This window comes from Oncorhynchus mykiss, chromosome 7 (genome assembly GCF_057628025.1).
Source record: "Oncorhynchus mykiss isolate SJ-2025 chromosome 7, ASM5762802v1, whole genome shotgun sequence".
Lineage (NCBI taxonomy): Eukaryota > Metazoa > Chordata > Actinopteri > Salmoniformes > Salmonidae > Oncorhynchus > Oncorhynchus mykiss.
The window spans coordinates 61375055-61399199 of NC_143028.1; the positions used below are offsets into that span (position 1 = coordinate 61375055).

The 24145-nt window shown below is 41.7% G+C and overlaps 1 protein-coding gene across 3 annotated transcripts; it reads right to left on the bottom strand.

Moving 5' to 3' along the window:
- Positions 1-396: 396 nt before the first annotated feature.
- LOC110528300 (protein hinderin) lies at positions 397-22799 on the bottom strand. Of its 3 annotated transcripts, XM_021610252.3 has the most exons (11): positions 22679-22799; positions 20597-20632; positions 20220-20491; positions 19697-19797; positions 16656-16771; positions 6942-7075; positions 5400-6040; positions 5221-5307; positions 4950-5065; positions 4729-4849; positions 397-805 (listed from the first exon to the last, which is right to left on the bottom strand). In XM_021610252.3, exons 1-11 carry the CDS (start codon positions 22731-22733, stop codon positions 601-603), a joined length of 1884 nt encoding a protein of 627 aa, XP_021465927.3. In that variant the 5' UTR covers positions 22734-22799; the 3' UTR covers positions 397-600. The 3 variants fall into 3 exon arrangements, with proteins under 3 accessions (XP_021465927.3, XP_021465930.3, XP_090097717.1); XM_021610255.3 differs by lacking the exon at positions 20597-20632 and having other exon boundaries at positions 22003-22736; XM_090241591.1 differs by lacking the exons at positions 20597-20632; positions 22679-22799 and adding an exon at positions 21122-21281.
- Between the last annotated feature and the right edge of the window lie 1346 nt (positions 22800-24145).

A 24145-nucleotide genomic window follows, 5' to 3' on the forward strand; every position in this document is an offset into this window, starting at 1 on the left:
ATCTCTTCTCTGGTCCCTGGACTCTTTTGTAATTTTAATGAATGATGCGTCTCAGCTTAGCTCAATAATAAAGCACAGTCTAGAATACACCTGTGTCTTGACTCAAACTTACTGCATATTCTAAAAGGGCCTTAAACAGGGACTTTAAAAAATAAATACATGTTTTGCTACGGTTTGCCCTAATTAATATGACCCAGATCTAATAATACTTCAGTTTCCTAATGTGTCCATCTCTGAGATAATGTGACCAAGGTGGTCAGTGGAGCACACAGAAGTTTTACAAACAATTGACCATTTATGTTGAAGTTAAAAGATCCATATATGAGTAGAAATATGGCGCATTTAGCTACTTTGTGGGTGACCATGTCACTACATGTGGGGACCACTACACAAAGATATTCAATTACAGTTTATTTATATTAAATATAAAAAGAAGTATTGCATTACAAACACAAAATAGTATAATTAACAAAATCATGATTGTTTTGGAACTTCATACTGTAAGACAAACAGAAGGCACTGATCTTGATTTTAATTATTAAGATTGATTTCAATTTACAGATTTTTCTCAGGGTACCTACCCCCGGATCCCCCACCCCCTCAGCAAATGAAGAAGATTTCTTCCAGTATCTGGCTCTCCTCCAGGTCCTGCTGGGGGGTCCGGTAGGGGCCAGGACGGGAGAGCAAAGCTTGGTGGGCTGGTTTTGGGGCTCTGAGGGGGGGCGGGCGTCGGGGAGGGTTGCCTCGCTTGGGCACAGAGATGGGACTGAAGACCTCCAACAACTCAATCAAGGAGGAGTCCAACCTAGAGCAAAAACACAGATGAAGAGAGGAATCAATGAATGAAAACGCATTTGATAACTATGGTAAGTCTTCTTGCTAACATAATTGCAATATTGCCTTTGTAATATTGTCCTTTCTTAAAATTAAAACTCTCCAGCATTCATGTTATCCTATTGCTTAACAAGAATTAGACAAGGCATGAGGCCAAAGCATGTCTGTGGCACAAAGCTTGTAGTGCAAATGTGTAGTGCACCTCGTATTTGTTAGCATACAGAAGATATGAAAGGATATCCCTATACGGATGAACTGTAAATAAAATGTTTCTGTTCTGTAGTGTCCATTGATGCCTAACACAACCAGCGATAAAAGTCTAAAGCCCTGGGGTCGACAAGCAAAAGGGCATGAGATGTTACAGGTGCAACAGAAAGAGAGTCGAGCGAGGGCGCACGGGGGCATTCTCTACCAGAATAAGAATGAGGGCAGAAATAAATAAACCAAAGCGAAAGATTAAGCTAATAAAGATTCCATCCTTCAGTATGGCTGCTTGATAAATTATTCAGTGTGTACACAGTTGGACGAGTGCATACCAGATAGAAAACATGAATTCTTAAAGCACGCTAACATAATTCTCTGCTCGTTTTAAGCAGCATCGATTTGCATCTGGCCGACAGTTGGCATGTGCGGTCAGAGTCTTTTTGTATTTGTTTACATAATATTTCTAGTTCTATTTTCTGTATTTTAACTTCATGGCTTTAATTGGTTTAGAAAGAATGATCACTGTAGTTTTCCATCAAATGATTTAGAAAATCTATGTACAGTACATTGAATGAATCTGTGAGTGTGGAGAGAGAAAACAGAGGGGACACCTATAGGGGATAATACCCGCTGGGAAATAAACATGATTGAAGCTAAAGTAAGTAAATCTGTCTTCTTCATTTGGTCTCCTTCTGCCTGTCAATAGCAGTTAGTGGGGAGAGGAATGACAGTGTGTGTGTGTGTGTGTGTGTGTGTGTGTGTGTGTGTGAGAGATAGAGAACGAGTGGGAGAGAGAGAAACTTTGTCTGGGCTCCCTCTTGAAATGTGAGAATTAGCATTTATATTTGTAGATTTATTTAATGGACAGGGCTCTCAAACAGCAATCCATCAACGGATGACATCGCTGTAATGAATAATGCATCACTTACCGGTGGTCACAATCTATAACAAGAGGAAGGGGTTGGGGGGGTGGGTACAGTTTCGGCAAGGGAATTGGCCGAATGGTGAGAATTCTAATGGTTTGGAGGGGCCATGTGTACCAAAGGCCTTCGTTGTTTTACGCAAGGTTCAATAGCGAACGGCCTACGGGTATTAATATAACTCAAGGGAGCCCTTTACAATTCTGCTTCACTACTCTCTGTGTATTTACACAGTCACAATGACAAAAATAATAATTGCATTAGACAATGACTATTCAAAAATGTTGCTACCCTCCACATCAGACTGGCGGCTAAATTCACCAGACATATCTATACTTTCTTGGGTTACTATAAAAGTTTTAACTTGGCTCTCGCAGAACTGCAATTTGTCTATCCACTTCTCCTTCCCTCCCAGTTGTTTCGCTCTTCTCTCATTATAGATGGCCATCTTGCCCAGCTCCCCTTTTCATTTTCAGTCCAAACAGTAATCTAAAAATCCTATGATGGCAGGCAGGTACATACCCTGCCATTCAATGCAGGAGGAGCAGTAGGGTGCAATGGAACTCTTTACTAACTAACACAGGAGGCCGGGGATTAACCCCCAGTCCCATTTAGCGATTTGCACCTTTAACATTCTATTAGTTAAGACTTAATGATTGTTTGGGTTTGTTGGGGGGACACATGGGCATCGTAGGGCTTACCCATCAGTCTCATAACATCTGCAAAAGTCTACAGTGTCAGGACGACCCTCGCCAACATCCCCTCCCTGCAAAACAAAAACCCTTAAAATGACTCGCTTCATTGATTCCCTCCACACACACAAAATCAGATTTTTATCTGAATAATGCAGGAAGCTGCTGCCAGACTGCGGACTACAAAATATTTATCTGTCCATACATAAGCTAGCATTCTCCGGTGCTTGTTAGCCTAAGCAGCTCTGCATCGCTGGGGTTGGTTGTTGTCTGGATGAAAGGGCAGTTAAGAGCAGAGCAGGCAGAGGAGATGCGCTAGTCTAATCTGACTGATTACAGTCAGTTTGTTGGAAGATTACAAATCAACTCTTGGCTACTATGCTGGTTGGAGGGGTTTAGGAGACCAGAACTGTCTGTTGCTCCCATTTAGTTGGCTTCGATCAATTATCCAAGACAGACATCTGTTGGTTTTTGAACATACAGAGTGTGAAATGTGCAAGACAATCTTGGATGTCTTGCACTGACCTCAGCAAAACTTTTTGTTTTGTTTAAAGTTTACAGTTTAACAATGGATCAAGCGCATAATAATTAAACTATTGAATGGTGAATACAGCAGTTTAACAATGATAAACGAGGTCATTGTTAAGAGCAAACCTCTCAGAAGGACCCAATTGAAATGCCTTCAAAGTTCACTGTCATTATGATCTGTATCCATTATTTCCCTGTGTGGTTTTAATGGCCATCTGCTTGAGTTTACACTGTTCGATTGGCATGGTGGTGGTGGTTACTTGAACCATACTGCATTGTTTATGATTCAGAACATTGTGAAGAGCTGTCCTTCTGGCTGAGTCAGAGACAAGCTGTCTTTCTGTTTCATGTTGGCTAGGCTATGGACCAGTAGAAGGAAATTTGGAGTTCACACTTGAAGAACATCTCATATGCAAAGACAAAAATACACTTGCCAGAAGTAAAAAAGGGAAAAAGTAAGAAACATAAAAATGACATGCTAATAAACATTTGTCCACAGCATTCTCTGCTAACTAGAAGTGCACACTCAGACACATATTGTCACATTAATTACCTTTCAACAAAAAGTGTGGGGAGGGGGGGTAATAATTGAATTTCATTCCCTTTTTATAATGTGTCTCACGCTAGTGATTCATTCCTCTCTGCGCTCTCTGTCTCTCCTTCTTCTCTCTCCCCTCTCATTATTGCGAGAGAGCTAGAGAAAGAGAGACAGTGCATCCCCACAGAAGTCTGTTCAATTACCTGCTGCTGGGTCCCAGCTAGACCGACTAATGGAACGCAGCTTGGCTCCTGTCAGCCTCGCCGCTAGCCTGGGAGAAAGCTTAATTTAGCCCATCAAACACTAAGGACCAATGCCGGCCAGGCCTGCCTCAGGCCTGCCTTCCTTCCTTCCTTTCCTTTTTCTAACCTGTATTTTGTTTCCTTACCCGTGCACCGATATATTGCATTTCCCCCGTGCTCTGTTCATAAAAATAGTCTGGTTTGTGTATTTCTAATCTAAATGTTTCCAGAGTGGGTAAGTGGGTAAAAAATGCACTATGAAATGCTGTTGAAAATATAGAACTACTTTTAAAGATGCTCTGTTTATTTAGTGCTCATAGTGTGTGTTAATAATAGATTGTAATAATGTACACATATGATATAACGTATAGCAACCCGCACACTGATGAACGCTCCTGCTGTTTTACTGTGCAGCGTTTTGACCCAAGGTCAAAGGTCAAGCTGACCTTACACAACAGAACACCAGGAGAATTCATCGGTGGACAGGGATCTATTCTCTATTTTATCAGAGAACTATTCTCTATTCCATCAGGGACCTATTCTCTATTTTGTGTTTACTTTTTGTACCCAGCACCTGCAACTTACGTACACAAAATTTGACAATAATAATAATAATGTCATCATAAATTACTTTTTGGACAACACACTTTATTTTGACCTTGAGAGTGCTGATAATGATGTGGTGTTGCGGTGCAGTACAGTGGAAACAGCAGTGGTATATGGGATGTAACAGTGTTTTGATTGGGACACCGGGATCCAATGTGGCTTACCTTGCATCGGGAGTCCTACGTAGCGCGGGAGGCATCACTGGTGCTGGGGTGGCTTCGAGTCTGCTATGGGACACCACAAGAGAGGTGGCCATATCCCTCCTGGAATTGTTATGACAAGGCTCTGCAGATGGAGGACAACAACAAATGGACTTCAAAACCCTAATGACGGAGACGATAAGCCAGGGATGGAGGACTGGCGACCCGACACACACACAACCTACCAGGTAAATGTATGGAGTTTTGCAGGGGGATGTGTGCAGTATGGTCTTTGAGTGGAGGAGCTTCTTGTTCTGCTGTCTCACCCAAGTTCTCTGCATCGTCACACCCTCTCATTCCACTGCAGACAAACACAGTCAAGCTCACATTCAACTGCTTGGTAAGCTAAAGGCTAGATTACTAGATACAGTGAGTGAGTGAGTGAGTGAGTGAGTGAGTGAGTGAGTGAGTGAGTGAGTGAGTGAGTGAGTGAGTGAGTGAGTGACATGATTTTACCTGAGTAACACATGTTCATTGGGTAAAGGATCAGTTCCGTTTCTGGACATGGAGTGGCCGAGTTCAGCTGCAGTGGCTTGCTGGAACCTGCAAGAGAGACAAAATGAAGTACATGCCCCAATTATTGTGCATATATTGTTAGATGTATCATTTTTCTAAAATATAATTAAACTCAATACCTGCTGTAATCGAGGCGTGTGTGGAGGAGCTGCTGGTTCTGTCTGATCAGCCTCTCCTCCTGCTGCGCCAGCCGCGCCTGCAGTCGCTCCCTCTCCACCTCCAGCTGCAGCTTCTGCAGGAGCAGCTGGTGCCTCCTCTCCTCCCAGTCCTCCCGGCCCAGGAGGGGAGCGGTTAGGTCCCTCTCTGACCCTGCTTCCTGCCATGCTGGGTCCCCTTCGAGTAGTAACCTCCGGGGTCCAGGTAGACGTCTGCTGTCTTCGGGTGGTTCACCAGAATTGTTGTGGAGCCGTGGGCTGGTGTTGCCCAGTCGATGATCTTCTGTGGCCCCCCTATGGGGAGACCGCCCATTGACCAGATGTTCCCGTCTGCTACGGGCTCCTACTCCCCGGCAACCCTGGCATTTGATTGGTCCCTGGGATTGGTTGCTAGAGGAGGAGTAGGGAGGGGAGGTGGCTGAGTGGAGGTCGTCTGAGAGAGAGGCGGGACTGAGGTATGGGACTCTTCCCCTGCCACTTCTCTCTCTTCCTCCTCCGTTTGTCCCTGTTCCTCCAGGAGTGGGCAGGCCCAGGTAGGAGCCATCCCAGGCTGTGGCTATCTCTGCCCTGCTAGGCTTGGTGGAGCCTACCTCACTGCTGGGGGCCTGTGGAGACAAGAGAGCCACCTAGTCAAATATACCCTTCTTTATCATCTATTGTAAATATATTATTCAATGTTACTATTTAATGTTATGCACCTGTACTAAATTTCAGCCTATAGTAAGCTCTATGTGAGCATCAATAAAATCTGAAATGTGTCATGTGTTTGTCTCCTATCTCCACAAGTGTATAAGTGGTAAGGGCAAGAGGTCAATTTTGCAGTTAGTTACCTCACTCTGATAGTCACTCCTTCCCTTAACCCTTTTTAACTTTTCTGTGAGAAAGCAGTGGTTAAGCCAAGATGGACCCGACACCAATAGAATGCAGAACTAAGATTTGGGTTTGGGAAAGACTGAGATTCTCATGAAAGTGCTGAGCACAGGGAAACGAAGGTCAATGAAGCGAGAGAGATAAACACAAAGTAAGGTAAAGCCCACCTTCAGCAAGACAAGAGAGTGACTAATTCAGTGTGAGGTCACAGAGCATGCAAACACATTACTCAGCCCCACTGTAGGACACGGAGGACGACAAAGTGATCTATCCTCAGAGCAGGGGGACCCAGGAAGATGTCTCTAAATGGTTACCTTGAGAAAAGCAACCGGTTCTGCTACTTACTGTATGTGGTCATAATGTATAGTGATATTTTTTTTTTTTTATACTATTGTGATATCTGATATGCTGTCTAGGTCCAAGTAAGGGTCCTTTAAAAATAAAATGTGTGTGTGAGTCTCTCTCTCCCAGTTGGCAGCATTGTGATTGATGGTGAACAGTGGCGGAAGCTTGGAGATAGCTCACCGGGGAAGATTATACAAACAGACACGCACCACTCGCCATCTCTCTCAGACACACGTCTGTATCACACACACTTACTACGCACACTCGTACAGACACACACAGAGTGAGTACCTTTCTGTGGGAGTTGGAGCTGCGGGAGTGGCTGAGCTGGGCGATAGACTGGTTGAGTTTCTCCTGCTGTTGAGAGAGGTACTGCTGGTAGAGCCCCAGCAGCTCCTGGCACTCCCGGTACTGCTGCTGTAGGCCTGGGCAACAGGGGGCGGGGGTTAAGGGTAATATTCTTGTCTTTATTCCCTTTTTTGGGAAAAATTTCAATTGACATTTTGAAGACATCAAATATAACCCCAAAATGACATCTCCAACCACCATGCCTTCATTAGGCCAGGAAAGTAAACAGAACAGTGCGTTATCTCAAAAAGTTGAAAAGGACAAACTGAAAAGAGAGCATGATAAAAAGTTGAGGGGCTTTATAGACTTCTCCATCTGGGTCGGCCCAGGCTGAGCAGAGCTGGGCCGTGATGCCAGACAGAGAGCTGGCACCTGACTGGCGCCACGCTGCAGAAGGCAGGACACAGCTCATCTGGTGCAGAACCACTGCTGGGCATGAGGGTCCCGCTAATGGCGGTGGTGGCACCGCTCGCACGCACACCCGGGCTGAGTGAGTAAGGTAGGTACACATATATGGATACATACTCATGCAAGAGTGGCAATGGGGGTAAGAAAGCATGGGATCTCATACTGTGTACTAGGGCAGACCCCATCTAGTCGACTGGTCCATTGTTTGGTCGATAGGCTGTTGGTCATGGTGTACACGACACCTGTCGGATTCGTGCCTGTCTGAGTGGACTGATCCATTGTGGAGGCTATGGGGGTGGCACAGTTCATCAGTCTAAGACATTTGCTACAGAAATGGTATATGGTTATATTATGTTTGAACAATGGTGCAACACAAACACTTTTTTATTTACAGTGGGGCAAAAAAGTATTTAGTCAGCCACCAATTGTGCAAGTTCTCCTACTTAAAAAGATGAGAGGCCTGTAATTTTCATAGGTACACTTCAACTATGACAGACAAAATGAGAAAAGAAAATCCAGAAAATCACATTGTAGGATTTTTTATGAATTTATTTGCAAATTATGGTGGAAAATAAGTATTTGGTCAATAACAAAAGTTTCTCAATACTTTGTTATATACCCTTTGTTGGCAATGACAGGGGTAAAATGTTTTCTGTAAGTCTTCACGAGGTTTTCACACACTGTTGCTGGTATTTTGGCCCATTTCTCCATGCAGATCTCCTCTAGAGCAGTGATGTTTTGGGGCTGTTGCTGGGCAACACGGACTTTCAACTCCCTCCAAAGATTTTCTATGGGGTTGAGATCTGGAGACTGGCTAGGCCACTCCAGGACCTTGAAATGCTTCTTACGAAGCCACTCCGTTGCCTGGGCGGTGTGTTTGGGATCATTGTCATGCTGAAAGACCCAGCCATGTTTCATCTTCAATGCCCTTGCTGATGGAAGGAGGTTTTCACTCAAAATCTCACGATACATGGCCCCATTCATTCTTTCCTTTACACGGATCAGTCGTCCTGGTCCCTTTGCAGAAAAACAGCCCCAAAGCATGATGTTTCCACCCCCATGCTTCACAGTAGGTATGGTGTTCTTTGGATGAAACTCAGCATTCTTTGTCCTCCAAACACGACGAGTTGAGTTTTTACCAAAAAGTTATATTTTGGTTTCATCTGACCATATGACATTCTCCCAATCTTCTTCTGGATCATCCAAATGCTCTCTAGCAAACTTCAGACGGGCCTGGACATGTACTGGCTTAAGCAGGGGGACACGTCTGGCACTGCAGGATTTGAGTCCCTGGCGGCGTAGTGTGTTACTGATGGTAGGCTTTGCTACTTTGGTCCCAGCTCTCTGCAGGTCATTCACTAGGTCCCCCCGTGTGGTTCTGGGATTTTTGCTCACAGTTCTTGTGATCATTTTGAACCCACGGGGTGAGATCTTGCGTGGAGCCCCAGATCGAGGGAGATTATCAGTGGTCTTGTATGTCTTCCATTTCCTAATAATTGCTCCCACAGTTGATTTCTTCAAACCAAGCTGCTTACCTATTGCAGATTCAGTCTTCCCAGCCTGGTGTAGGTCTACAATTTTGTTTCCGGTGTCCTTTGACAGCTCTTTGGTCTTGGCCATAGTGGAGTTGGGAGTGTGACTGTTTGAGGTTGTGGACAGGTGTCTTTTATACTGATAACAAGTTCAAACAGGTGCCATTAATACAGGTAACGAGTGGAGGACAGAGGAGCCTCTTAAAGAAGAAGTTACAGGTCTGTGAGAGCCAGAAATCTTGCTTGTTTGTAGGTAACCAAATACTTATTTTCCACCATAATTTGCAAATAAATTCATTAAAAATCCTACAATGTGATTTTCTGGATTTTCTTTCTCATTTTGTCTGTCATAGTTGAAGTGTACCTATGATGAAAATTACAGGCCTCTCTCATCTTTTTAAGTGGGAGAACTTGCACAATTGGTGGCTGACTAAATACTTTTTTGCCCCACTGTATATATATATATATATATATATATTTTTTTTTTACATAAAATGTACTTTCTCCTGCGTTGGATAGTGGTCACTGTCCGCAGTTCTGAAACATTAGGGCACTGTTGAATTGGCGCCTTTCCCTAGACCATGTTGGTATGTGCATAATAGCAAAGTTAACCAACATATTGGTGTTAAGAACAATGCGACGGAGGCAGCAGCGAGTTAGGAGAAGAGAAAACAGCCCTTGCCTTAACTGTCTAAGAAAAGTGAGGAGAGAGGAAATCCCCACTTAATAAGGTCTATAAACAATAGCCTAATTGTTAATGTGCCTGGCTTTATAAATCATCCGTATATAGCGCATTCGGAAAGTATTCAGACCCCTTCCTTCTACCACATTTCTTTTTACGTTACAGCCGTATTCTAAAATGTATTAAATAAATATAATCAATTTAAACACAACGACAAATGACAAAGTGAAAACATGTTTTTAGACATTTTTGAATATTTATGAAAAATAAAACACAGAAATGCATTATTTACATAAGCATTTAGAGCCTTTGAAATGAGACTCAAAATTGAGCTCAGGGGCATCCTGTTTCCATTGATCATCCTTTCCATCCTACCTGTGGTAAATTCAATTGATTGAACATGATTTGGAAAGGCACACACCTGTCTAAGTGGTCCCACAGTTGACAGTGCATGTCAAAGCAAAAACCAAGTCATGAGGTCAAAGGAGAGCTCCGAGACAGGATCGTGTTAAGGCATAGATCTGGGAAAGTGGGTATAAATTGGGTATATATTAAAAAATCTAATTGACTTGACAGCTTTGCACACTATTGCCATTTAGTCTCCTGGAATGCATTTTGATGAACAGGTGTGCCTTGTTAATAGTTATTTTGTGGAATTTCTTTCCTTCTTAATGCTTTGAGCCAATCAGTTGTGTTGTGACAAGGTACAGTTGCTATACAGAAGATAGCCCGATTTGGTAAAAGACCGTCCATATTGTGGCAAGAACAGCTCAAATAAGCAAGGAGAAAAGACAGTCCATTACTTTCAGACATGAAGGTCCGTTAATCCGGAAAATTTAAACAACTTTTAAAGTTTCTTCAATTGCAGTCGCAAAAAACATCAAGCGCTATGACAAAACTGGATCTCATGAGGACCGCCACAGAAAAGGAAGACCCAGAGGATAAGTTTTTTTTTTTTTCCCATTAGTTACCAGCCTCAGAAATTGCAGCACAGATAAATGCTTCACAGAGTTCAAGTAACAGACATCTCCACATCAACTATTCAGAGGAGACTGTGTGAATCAGGCCTGCGTGGTCGAATTACTGCAAAGAAACCACTACTAAAGGACACCAATAAGAAGAAGAGGCATGTAGGCCTCTCCAGGTCTCGCACCCACTGTGAAATATGGTGGAGGATCGGTGATGATCTGGGGGTGCTTCAGCTAGGCTGTAATTGGGCAGATTTGTCTTTGTGAAGAACGCATGAATCAAGGTTGTCCTGGAAGAAAACATGCTTCCATCTGCTCTGACAATGTTCCCCAACCCTGAGGATTGTTTTTTCCAGCAGGACAATTCTCCATGCCACACAGTCAGGTCAATCAAGGTGTGAATGGAGGACCACCAGATCAAGACCCTGTCACGGCCAGCCCAATCTCCAGACCTGAACCCCATTGAAAACCTCTGGAATGTGATCAAGAGGAAGATGGGTGATCACAAGCCATCATATAAAGCCGAGTTGCTTGAATGTTTGTGCCAGGGGTGGCATAAAGTCACCCAACATCAATGTGAAAGACTGGTGGAGAGCATGCCAAGACGCATGAAAGCTGTGATTGAAAATCAGGGTTATTAGACCAAATATTGATTTCTGAACTCTTCCTTAAGTTAAAACATTAGTATTGTGTTGTTTAAAATTAATATGAACGTATTTCTTTGTTTTATTCGAGGTATGACAACACTGTATATTTTTTGTTATTTTGACCAGTTGTCATTTTCTGCAAATAAATGCTCTAAATGACAACATTTTATGTTGTTAGTAATTTATAGAATAAAACAAACATTTTCATTTTACCCAAACACACCTATAAATAGTCAAACCAGAGAAACTGATCATTTTGTAGTGGTCTCTTCATTTTTTCCAGAGCTGTATATGCAAACCCCCACACAGAGAATTTGCAATGAACCTAGAATAACACATTACCAAATCCTCACCTGTAGTCACCCACAAAGACGGGTACACAGTCTCAAACGCACTCCTACCAACCAACTACTACCCATAAACCTCCCTGCTCCAGGCCATATATTTTTATGGGTGGGCCATCGCCCCTGGCTGATGAGTTTCTCAACACATCACCTTTAAAAGTCCCTGATTTAACAGCAAATGAAAGTTTCAAAGTGAAGCCATATTGAAGTAACAGTCTGTGGAAGGATAAGCTAGGAGAAAACACTTTGGTGTCGGAGGAGTTCAATCAAGCCTGGGAAATGAAACGGAGTAGAGCAAGAGAAAGACTTCAGATGAAGTGGAATGAAAGTGAATGCCCTGTCGACAAATGCTCCAAAGCTTCTTTCATACACTCTACCGGTAAGTAACACCTGAACCGTCTGTCTGCATAAGGCTGTTTTTCCACTGACGTTACGTCATAGCAATCATAGGGAGTCATGACAACTGAAGTTATGTTATGACACATGGCTATCAAAACTCGACAGAACCGACCAATCATTTGTTTCAATTTCCATGTCAACCGATTCATATAGGTAATATAATAATTGGGTTAACACTTTTATTCAAAGGAATCTAGTACATGTCAGAGTCAACCCACACAAATCTGGTATTGCAAGCCTCATGCTCCAACCAACAGTCATTGCAACCACAAACAATACCTATGCCGATTATAGGATGTGGATGTTCTGAGTGTAAACAACACACTTACGTTAAAAACATTGTTGGGCAGACGCAGACCCGCCTCTCAAGGCCTGGTAATCTAAGACGACTAGAGAGCAATTGATAAGGTTCTATTCCAATGCCAAAAACAGTAAAAGTCTTGGGTATGAGCCAATCCGAATGCCCACCCTCTTCAATCAAAGCGGTAGCAACTGCTTCTTCTGCCCCTCAATCCAAAAATATACAAAATCAAGACTTTGCTTTCGAAGGCTTCAGACAGGGCCTGTCAAAATTATTCACTCGCCCCGTCAGGCCACGCCCAAATGAAATCCACCTCTAGGTGGAATAAATTTGCACAGGAGAGGAATATTTTTAAAGCCGCCATTTTTGCACTGTGCAAAATCGACTGGGTGTGTGTTAGGTCACGGTGATGGGTAATTGATGAAAGTGTAGTTAGCATAACTGCCTTATAGCCAATACAAATAAACCAGTTTACAATCAACCCAACCAAATACCAATAAATAGACTTGCTAACAATCACTATAGCTTAAGGTTTACTCTGTCAATTGATGGTATTAAAAGGTCTAACAAAAATTATGTGACAAAAAAAATTCTAAGTTTAGCCCTTTAACCATTGCCTAAGGGAGGAGGGTAGAGACACTTATTTCAACCACGGCCACTGACAGAATAGTAAGGTAATTGATTAAAAAAGAAGTATGTAATTTGTGAAGCACCAACTCAGAATTGATATCTATCCTTTTTACCTCTCCAAGACATCATGCCAAGGAGAAATAACCAACTACAAGCTTATTCAAATCTTACATTTTATTCAGCACTCGAGCTCCAAAATGGTCCTGACAAACAACATTTCAACAAGAACGCTTTCACTCATCTCTCATTGCGGGTCTTTAGATAGGAGAGATATACACATCCTCCCCTTGATAACCTGACTGGTAGATAAGACTGTCATGGAATTAGACTTTACAAGTCTTCCCCTAGTCTGTTTGCCTTTGGTGTCTCCTTAACCTTTAAAAGATCCATCTGGAATCCTACGTCTCAGAACTCTTTACGACTCTGTGTGCGTTAAAGACCGGTTATCCCCTCGGGGTGCTTTAATCAAAGGGTTTTCCCCCCTCAAATTTGTTTTTAATGGAGTTTAGAAGTTTTGTGTAAATGCCAGGTCTCCCAGTCAAAGTGCCTTTAATTGAGTTGTGCTTTTCTAATTTCCCAGCTCTGCTGCCAATTGTGCAATTTACCAACCGGCGATTACTTTTCATATTTCGCAGCGTTTTCCCCCTAAATTGACGGCTCTCACCACGTCGGTTTGACCTGAGTGGAATCATTAAAGAGGACATCAAGGAGGGTGGGGGGTGCAAAAGTAGAGGAAACAGGGTAATTATGGGATGCTGTTGGAATTATAGAAAAGTTGCCAGGTCAGGCCAAGAGAATCAACTGGTGGTGCTGTAACTGGTCATAAAAAGGTAAGAAACAAAAGTATGTGGACAACCTTTTAAATTAGTGGATTCAGCCATTTCAGCCACACCTGTTGGTAACAGGTGTATAAAATTGAGCACACAGCCATGCAATCTCCATAGACAAACATTGGCAGTATAATGGCATTACTGAAGAGCTCAGTGACTTTCAACATGGTACCGTCATAGGATGCCACCTTTCTAAACAAGTCAAATTTCTGCCCTGCCAGAGATGCCCTGGTCAACTATAAGTGCTGTTATTGTGAAGTGGAAATGTCTAGGAGCAACAACGGCTTAGCCCCGAAATGGTAGATCATACAAGCTCACAGAATGGGATCGCAGAGTGCTGAAGCGCGCAAAAATCATCTGTCTTCGGTTGCAACTGCCTCTGGAAGCAACATCAGCACAAGAACTGTTCTTCAGGAAATGGGTTTCCATGGCCGAGTAGCCGCGTCGGCTGGAGTGGTGTAAAGCACGCCGCCATTGGACTCAGGCTAGGCCCCTCAGTTCCGGTGAAGGGAAATCTTAACGTTACAGCATACAATGACATTCTAGACGATTCTGTGCTTCCAACTTTGTGGCAACATTTTGGGGTAGGCCCATTCCTATTTTAGCATGACAATGCCCCCGTGCACAAAGCACGGGGCAGCTGTTATAGCAGCAAAGGGGGACCAACTCCATATTAATGCCCATGATTTTGGAATGAGATGTTCGATGAGCAGGGATCCACATACCTTTGGTCTTGTAGTGTATGACAGAATTCAGTGCATCAAGAAGAACAAGATTACCAAGACATGAGAGAAGAGCAAATGCCACAGTCCCACAAGATAAAACGTCAGAGAAGGAAACGGTTTCAAAACACTGGATGTAAACCACAGTGAACTCAGACATGGGGCAAATGTCATTTTAAAATGTCAAGACGTGGCCAAGACTCAAAATCGTAGAAAAAGCAGGAGGGAATGGAGGTACGTGGGCATGTAATAACGCTCATGGAGTATCTGTCATACCACTGAGGTTTGCAGTGGTGATATCAAGCTGTATGCAATGCTGCCCCCTGCTGACAGATAGGAATAGCTTTTAATTATTTAGTGGCAGACAGGGCTGCAGTGTGGGCAAATACACATGGCTCTTTTAAATCAGTGACTGATACAGACCTGGGAAGGCAAGAGAACACCGGCAGGCACTGTGGCCCTCAAAGACTGGATTTGAGGATACTTCACACAGACAATGCCAGTGAGATAGGCCCTCTGTATTAGAGGTCGATGATTATGATTTTTCAACGCCTCTACCGATAATTAGAGGACCAAAAAAAGCCGATACCGATTAATCGGCCGATTTTTATATGTAAAATATATATTTGTAATAATGATAATTACAACAATACCGAATGAGCACTTATTTTAACTTAATATAATACATCAATCAAATCAATTCAGTCTCAAATAAATAATGAAACATGTTCAATTTGGTTTAAATACTGCAAAAACTAAGTGTTGGAGAAGAAAGTAAAAGTGCAATATGTGCCATGTAAAATAGTTAACGTTTAAGTTCCTTGCTCAGAACATATGAAAGCTGGTGGTTCCTTTTAACACGAGTCTTCAATATTCCCAGGTCAGAAGTTTTAGGTTGTAGTTATTATAGGAATTATAGGACTATTTCTCTCTATACCATTTGTATTTCATTAACCTTTGACTATTGGAAGTTCTTATAGGCACTTTAGTATTGCCAGTGTAACAGTATAGCTTCCGTCCCTGTCCTCGCTCCTACCTGGGCTCAAACCAGGAACACAACGACAACAGCCACCCTCGAAGCAACATTACCCATGCAGAGCAAGGGGAATAACTACTCCAAGTCTCAGAGCGAGTGACGTTTGAAACGCTATTAGCGCGCACACCTCTAACTAGCTAGCCATTACACATCGGTTACACCAGCCTAATCTCGGGAGTTGATAGGCTTGAAGTCATTAACAGAAGAACTGCTGGCAAAACGCATGAAAGTGCTGTTTGAATGAATGCTCACGAGCCTGCTGGTGCCTACCATCGCTCAGTCAGACTGCTCTATCAAATCATAGACTTAGTTATAACATAATAACACACAGAAATACGAGCCTTAGGTCATTAATATGGTCGAATCCGGAAACGATCATCTCGAAAACAAGATGTTTATTCTTTCAGTGAAATACGGAACCGTTCCGTATTTTATCTAACGGGTGGCATCCCCAAGTCTAAAAATTGCTGTTACATTGCACAACCATCAATGTTATGTCATAATTATGTACAATTCTGGCAAATTAATTACGTTTTTTGTTAGGAAGAAATTCTCTTCACACAGTTCGCAACGAGCCAGACGGCCCAAACTGCTGCATATACCCTGACTGCTTGCACAGAACGCAAGAGAAGTGAGACAATTTCCCCATTTAGAAGAAATTCATGTTAGCAGGCAATATTAACTAAATATGCAGGTTTAAAAATATATACTTGTGTATTGATTTTAAGAAATGCATTGATATTTATAGTTAGGTACACATTGGTGCAACGACAGTGCTTTTTTTGCGAATGCACTTGTTAAATCACCCGTTTGGCGAAGTAGGCTGTGATTCAATGATAAATTAACAGGCACAGCATCGATTATATGCAACGCAGGACAAGCTAGATAAACTAGTAATATCATCAACCATGTGTAGTTAACTAGTGATTATGGTAAGATTGATTGTTTTTTATAAGATAAGTTTAATGCTAGCTAGCACCATACCTTGGCTCCTTGCTGCACTCGCATAACAGGTAGTCAAGCCTGCCACGCAGGCTCCTCGTGGAGTGCAATGTAATCGGCCACAATTGGTCAAAATTGAAATCGGCCCTAATTAATCGTCCATTCCGATTAATCGGTCGACCTCTACTCTGTATGCATCCATGGAGAAAAGGATACTCTCTCTCTCCTTTACAATGAGCTGGTTCTGCTGCTCCAGCTGTAGAATCTTGCACACAAAGTTCTCCTGTTCATCCTTCAACCTCTGTACCGACTCCTCCTTCTCCTCACTCACTCTGGGAAAGAAGAGGTGGAGGGTCAGGGATTATAGCAGAATAAACTTTATTGAGAAAATTTCTTAGGGCTGATCCCATTTAGTCAAGTGGTCGATATGCTGTTGGTTGACCGAGATTTCTTTAGTCGAGCAGTTGCAATTATATATATTTATTTCATGGCGCAAAAGACATCTGTCTGATTCATGCCTGTCCAGTGGACAATTCCATTGAGGCGACCACGGGGATGGCACAGTCCATCACTCAAACACATGTGATACTGAAATTGTACATGGTTATATTATGTAAAAAATAATGGTCTAACACTAATAAATCTAATATTATTTTATAACAAATGCGCTTTCTCCCGCGAAGGATACGGTCTCTGTCCACAGTTCTAAAACAATTTTCAGTGCGCCGTATAATTGGCGCCCTTCCCTATGTTGTGCATAATAGCCAAGTTAACCAGAATAATGGGTGGTATTGAGAACAATGCAGCGGAGGCAGCAGCATCAGAGAAGAGGAAAGAGCCCTAGCCTAATTAGGTCAATTAGGCCAACTTAATTAGGCCAATAATCAATAGCCTAACTGTTAAATGTCCCTGGCTTTATAAATCATCCATATACAGTATCAGTCAAAAGTTTGGACATACTTACTCATTCCAGGATTTTTCATTATTTTTACATTGTAGAATAATAGTGAAGACATCAACACTATGAAATAACACATATGGAATCATGTAGTAACCAAAGAAGTGTTAAAAACATCTAAATATATTCTCTATATTTGAGATTCTTCAAAGTAGCCACCCTTTGCCTTAATGACAGCTTTGCACACTCTTGGCTTGCTTCTGTTTGAGAGTTCAATCGCCTACTGATTCCGTGAGCACTTAAGTCTCATGCAACGGAAAAAAAGTTTGATTTAGCAATTTCACAGATTTGGCTGTTAAGATTTGCTCTGCTATAATAAAGGCTTTACAATTGTTTTTCGTTACAACCGACTGGTATTACTTTGAATTTATTTAGTGTTGCACTATTCCAATCACGCAGAAAAAAAATATAGTAATCTAACACCACTTTTTGTCACACATATGCACGCAGCTCTCACTCCTATACCCTCATTTTTCTTGATCTCATTATTGTTATTATTACAATTATTATTATACACATCATTATAATAAGTAATGTCGTTTTGATTAGTCGGCTTTGTATAGTTGCCTTGTATAACCATCATTGAGCTGTAGGCCTAAGAGCGAGTCCTGTCTAGTCTTGATACCGTAACTTACTAAGGCCGAAAATTTCAATATACTCTATAGGCTACTGTATCAATCAATCATTCCTTCATGCCGTCACACAGCATACGAGACATTCATGCTTTGAAATGCAATCAAGCATTTTTGTTATACAATTAAATAAAGGGAGCTTTCGTTACTTAACTTAAACAATAAATAAACCCGCAAAGTAAATGTTTTTAGTCTGCTGTAATAAAGACTATATATTTATTTCATTAGAACAGACTCTGAGGTACACTTTTTTATTTAGTATTGTTTACACTGTTCCAAATGGTCAGAAATAATAATAATATTGTAATCTAACAGCAACTGTTTGGCACACATAATATTCTCGCAATGCTTGCTCTTACACCCTCCTTTTTCATGATCTCCAGTAGTTTCCACAACTAAGTCAAATGTCTTCCATAGATCTGACTTCCCCTGTGACCTAAATAGCTTTCTACCACCTGAGGAACATTGCCAAGGTACGGCCGCTTCTCTCTCAGGCTGATGCAGAGAGACTCAGCCATGCTTTTATTACAAGTAGGCTTGACTACTGTAATGCTCTCCTGTCTGGTCTACCCAAGAAATCCATTGGTCAATTGCAAAACATACAAAATGCTGCAGTACGGGTACTGACCAAGACCAGATGAAGAGCACACATTACACCGGTTTAAGGTCTCTGCACTGGCTGCCTATGAGTTTTAGAATTAATTTTAATATTATTCTGTTGGTTTTTAGACATGCTTTTAAGTTATGTACCCAGTAGGTCGCTCATGTCCTCTGGCATTGGCCTTTTAATTATCTCAAAGCCTAGGACCAAGAGGCATGCAGAGGCAGCCTTTCATTATTAGGCTCCCAGCCTCTGGAATAGCCTGCCAGAGAACCTGAAGGTGGCCGAAACTGTGGACATATTTAAAAGAGATCTTAAAACACATTTTTAGCTTTGCTTTTCCTTGCAGTGCTTTTTAGTTGTTCAGTGTGTCTCATTCTTCTGTTTTTTTATCCTCTTATGTTTGTTGTGTAGTAAATATTTCAGCTTTTATTTTAATTGTTTTTATTTTTCCTGTAAAGCACACTGAGTTGCACTCCATTTCTGAAATGTGATGTATAAATAAAGCTTGATTTGATTTCCCTCCTTAGCAACCAGTAAACAATCGCCCGTTTCAAGTTTATTTTTTACGTCCTCCACATCCATTTTGCTGTCAGGTGTTACTGTGTTCGGAGTTTCTTATAACCAATTGATTGATGTGATAATGATAGGCTATAGGTCAGGCTCTGTTGGTCACATGCATGCGATATTTACATGTTTCACGTAAAGAGAGCAGGGCCATTTTTTTCATAAACAAATTAGGGATTTCGGTAACAACTTTTTAGTCAGAAACAAGTAAGAAACTAAATGGCTGAAATTACGTTGTAGCTAATTATTTAATTATTTAATCAAATAGTTTCAGACAAGCTCAGTAGATATGCAGTTGATTTTATTCAAACACATAGGATGTATGTTTATATATGGAAAAATAAGTTTAAACATTTCAACCAATAGATTGGTCAAAAGAACAGGACGACTATGGGTCGACCAAGATTATTTTTAGTCGGGGACAGCCCTAATATCTCTACACCCCCACTCCCTGCCAAACACACACACAAAATCCCTCTTATGTTGAATGAGCAGTTACCTGGCCAGCTCCTGGATGAGGTTGGCGATGCGCCGTTTATCCTCGGGACAGAGGTCCTTCAGAGAGGCCCTGTTCTTAGCCTGGGTCACCTCAGAGAGTGCCTGAGCAAAAAAACGTTTTTTTATGAATCACATAAAACGTGGACATATAGATCATGAAAAAAAAAGAGCGCAATGACTTTTGGCAAGCATCGAGCAACAGTGCAGTATATTGAGTGATACTACCCTATTGAATGTCAGCCTGTTTCTGCTTTTTTATCTTACCTGGTTTGGCCAAATTAGCAAGCATTGTTTAATCAGGCATGAGATCAGCACCAGAACAACTTAGAACATCTGAGAAAAGAGGGCCAATATCAATTTCAATCAGAATTCAATCAGAAATGTTTGATTCATCCACATCCCTGTTGAATGAAGAAATAGCTGTGTACCCAGGCTTTATGTTTTCAAGGGCCTGTTCCGACTGGAGAGGTTATTAGCTAGTAACCAGTTAGGGTCAAGGGAGAGGTCCCTCTTGGCAAACCTACCTGCGAGGTGGTGAGGAGATGCTGCCGAGTGGCTGGGCTGGGGGATGGGACTGCGGCTTCAGGTGCAATCTGGAGCTGTCCTCTACCCATAGAGGACTCAGAGACAGAGGACAGGGAAAGAGGCTGGCCTCGCTTTTTATTGCCCCATCTCAGAGGAGCCTCTCCTCGGATCTGACAGCCATATTTAGACCTCATTTTCACCTTTCTTTCACTGCTGTTGGACCAGGTGCCCGACTTAAAAGCTGTCCGAAAGTGTCCCTCTTTGTTCGCTCCTGAGAGACAGAAACATGGAAAATGCAGTAACATTAGCAGCCAGCAATAGGAAAAGTGGTCAGAACTATCTCACACATGCCTTTGACAAGTGCTAATGTCCTCACCTGGAATGAACACCATAGGTTGGTCTTCATCTGATGCTGTGTGAATTGAATTAGGAAATATATTTGATGGTCTCTAACAAGACCCTCACTTCAATAAAAATCAGCATGTTGTAATTGGCTTAGGCAATCCACTGAACTGGGTTCAGAAAGTGGCTGGCATTTGTTTATTAGCCGACGTTAGCCAACTTCCCAAAAATAGAAAGCGGACACCTAATTAGTTAACTAGGCAAAATTAGCTACATTTTAACATTTTAGTCATTTGCTCTTATCCAGAGCAACTTACAGTAAGTAGTAAGTGCATACATTTTCATACTGGTCCCCCAAGGAAATCGAACCCACAACCCTGGCATTGCAAGCACCATGCTCTCCGAACTAAGCCACACGGGACTACAAACATTTGAATTGGTACTTCATTACCAGAAGAAATGGACCCTACCGCTACGCTTGTTTACACTGAGCTCAGAACACAATCATGTTTACATTAAGACACTGGAGCAAGCGCGAGATATTGGTTGGAAATTGTACCTCAAAGCAGTTATGGGACGTGCCACTGTACTTCAAATTGTACCTTTATCTACACTACTCCATCGAAAAGATTGAAATACTGCTAGTTTTCCCATAACAAACTGCCCTTTTCGTCCTTATGCTAGCTACGAGTAGCCACTATGGAGTGGCACGTTGAGTTGAACAACAAAGGAGTTGATTGGCTGACACTGCCATTCCAAAATGGCTGCGGTGGATATTGCTAGTTAGCATGAGGATGAAAATGGCAGTTTTATATTTCAATCTTCTCGATGGAGCAGTACAAATCAAAAATGTGGAATTCAGTGGCCTATCCCATCCTTACATTGAATTCTAAGTCAGGCAGAAATAAGCATTTGAATTTGGAATAGATCCACAGGAAAGTATAATTACAACTTGTTCATATTTCTACCACCTGGAGCATGCTCAGAACCATGTAAACATGTGCACAAGCTCCACAAATATGCATGCTTCTTCTTGTGCATGTATTTTTATGTTGTCTGTACACTTCAGGTGATATAAATATTCTACACACTACCAGCACTTTGAAAAGTTGATGTAAATATCCACTTTCTTGTGGATAGATTCTCACATTCCTAATGCCAAAAGGACCAACCACATGGACAACTGGTAAAGTACGTTAAAATATAATTTTATTCTACATTTGGCTTGTAGAGATCACAAGAAAGTTTCCTGATTCAAACACAAATTTCTGCCAGAAATAGAATTCAATGCAATTCAATGTCAAGGTTCCAGGCAAATCCAATCCCTGCATTGTGGTACATTTCCTATCCATATTTCGCACTGGCACCATGGTGTCTTTAATGCAATCAAATATAACTGTACTTGTCACATGCAACGAATACATCAAGTGTAGACCTTACCGTGAAATTATTACTTACAAGTCCTTAACCAACAGTGCAGTTCAAGAAGAGTTAAGAAATATTTACCAACTAAAGTAAAAAAAAAATATTAAAAAAGTAACAATAACAAGGCTATATACAGGGGACACCGAGTCAGTGTGCGGGGGTACAGGTTAGTTGAGGTCATTTGAACATGTAGGTAGGGGTGAAGTAACTATGCATAGATAATAAACAGCAAGTAGCAGCAGTGTACAAAACAAATGGAGGGGAGGGGAGGGGAGAGGGGGGGGTAAAGCTGTTATGGATCCATTTGGTCCTAGACTTGGCGCTCTGGTACTGCTTGGCGTGCGTTAATGATTGCGTTCCGACCTCAATGCAGTTCAAGTCTTAAAGAAGTGTAACGGTAGGGTCGGTATCTTCTGGCAAGGTATTTCACATCCCTTGACTAACAAACTAGTTAGCTACCGATCAGTTTTCCAGCCAGGTGAGAAACCATTAGCTAGCTAACGTAAACTAGCCAATTAAATCCAGATTTGCTAAAGTTAGCTAGCATAATTTAATGTTTATAGCTAGTTAGCCAATTCACCACACAACACCCGGCTTGTTAGTTAAACGTATCCAACCTTCATCAACATACTGACAATATTGACTATAAGATACGGGGGCTGTCTTTGATAGAAACCAAGTAAAAGGATACTGTCATTGATCCAAACAAATCCTGAGTCGTTCTTTCCCATTTCTGCCGCAGCCATATTGAATCAACCGCCACTCACAAGATGCCAAGGAGTGCCAGGTTCTTCTTCTTTGGGATTTGATTGGCGGTCGGATTAAACTTTTACATGCATACACCGCCACCTACTGTACTGGAGTGTAAAGCCAGGCACGGTCGAACGACATTAAATTATCTTCATTAGTCTTGTTCATCCAGTTGTCTAAGAAGTGAAACACCACCATATACAGTCATTAAAAACCCACTACCCCATTCCACTATTTTGACCCTATCTCCTCCTGCAAGATGCCAACGGCCTGGGAGGACGGGACACCACCCCTCAACACACCTTGTAACTCTTCTGAAGTCAAATCTCGTATACCCAAATACATCTCTGCAGCTGCCACTACAAAATATATTTTCTGTGATTTATGTTCCATTTCTGCAGTACAGTTGATAACCATTGCTATGAACGCTAAGAAGCCAACCTTACTGAATAATAAATCACTATTTTGATAACCATTGCTATGAACGCTAAGAAGCCAACCTTACTGAATAATAAATCACTATTTTGATAACCATTGCTGTGAACGCTAAAAAGCCAACCTTACTGAATAATAAATAGGCAAACTCTTTTGCCTATCCCTTTGTGCTGGCACAAATCTACTACTCAGCATATGACACCTTCTACATTTCTCTGACTCTGGCCACTTCAACCTGCCTCTCTCAGGAGGCGCTGTGTTGAAGCCACCGAACAGCAATCTTGGTCCTCCTCCTCCACTGTAAAAAAATATATTAGAAGCCATAGAAATGCATTTATTAATTCGTTTTTGACATGTTTATTCTATTACAGACACCATAATGCATACTTTTGAATTATATGTGAACTAAACATACACAAATAAATATAAAAACATTATACTTTTAGAGTACTAATGTTACTGTCCCCACTACAACAACAAAACACTTAAATGCTTGTCTTTTTGTCCTTGACATTTTTTTATTGAAATACTGTAGAATTCCATTCATTCCAGTGGAGGACTGCTCCTACTGGGGAGTCCCAATATGGCCGGCCGGTGGTTTCAAAGCCTCTCAATGGCCAATACATTGCACACGCAATCCAGGGTTTATAAACATTATGGGATAAAAACAACAATGTAAATCAGGGGTCTTCAACCTTTTCTTGCACAGAGACCCCGCCCATGGCAAATTAGCAACCTAGGGACCCCCAACCTATACAGTGCATTCGGAAAGTATTCAGACCCGTTCCCTTTTTCCACATTTTTTTACCGTTAGAGCCTTATGTTAAAATTGATTAAATTACATGTCTTTCCTCATCAATCTACACACAATACCCCATAATGACAAAGTGAAAACAAGAGACCTGAATTTGAGCTCAGGTGCATCCTGTTTCTATTGATCATCCTTGATATGTTTCTACAACTTGATTGGAGT

Excerpts from the sequence above, each read along its gene's own strand:
- LOC110528300 (XM_021610252.3), bottom strand. The coding sequence starts at position 22,733 with ATGGCTGCGGCAGAAATGGGAAAGAACGACTCAGGATTTGTTTGGATC. Across the intron at positions 4,850-4,949 it reads AAACTCCATACATTTACCTG|AGCCTTGTCATAACAATTCC; the intron begins GTAGGTTGTGTG and ends CTCCATCTGCAG. Across the intron at positions 806-4,728 it reads CGTAGGACTCCCGATGCAAG|GTTGGACTCCTCCTTGATTG; the intron begins GTAAGCCACATT and ends TTTTTGCTCTAG.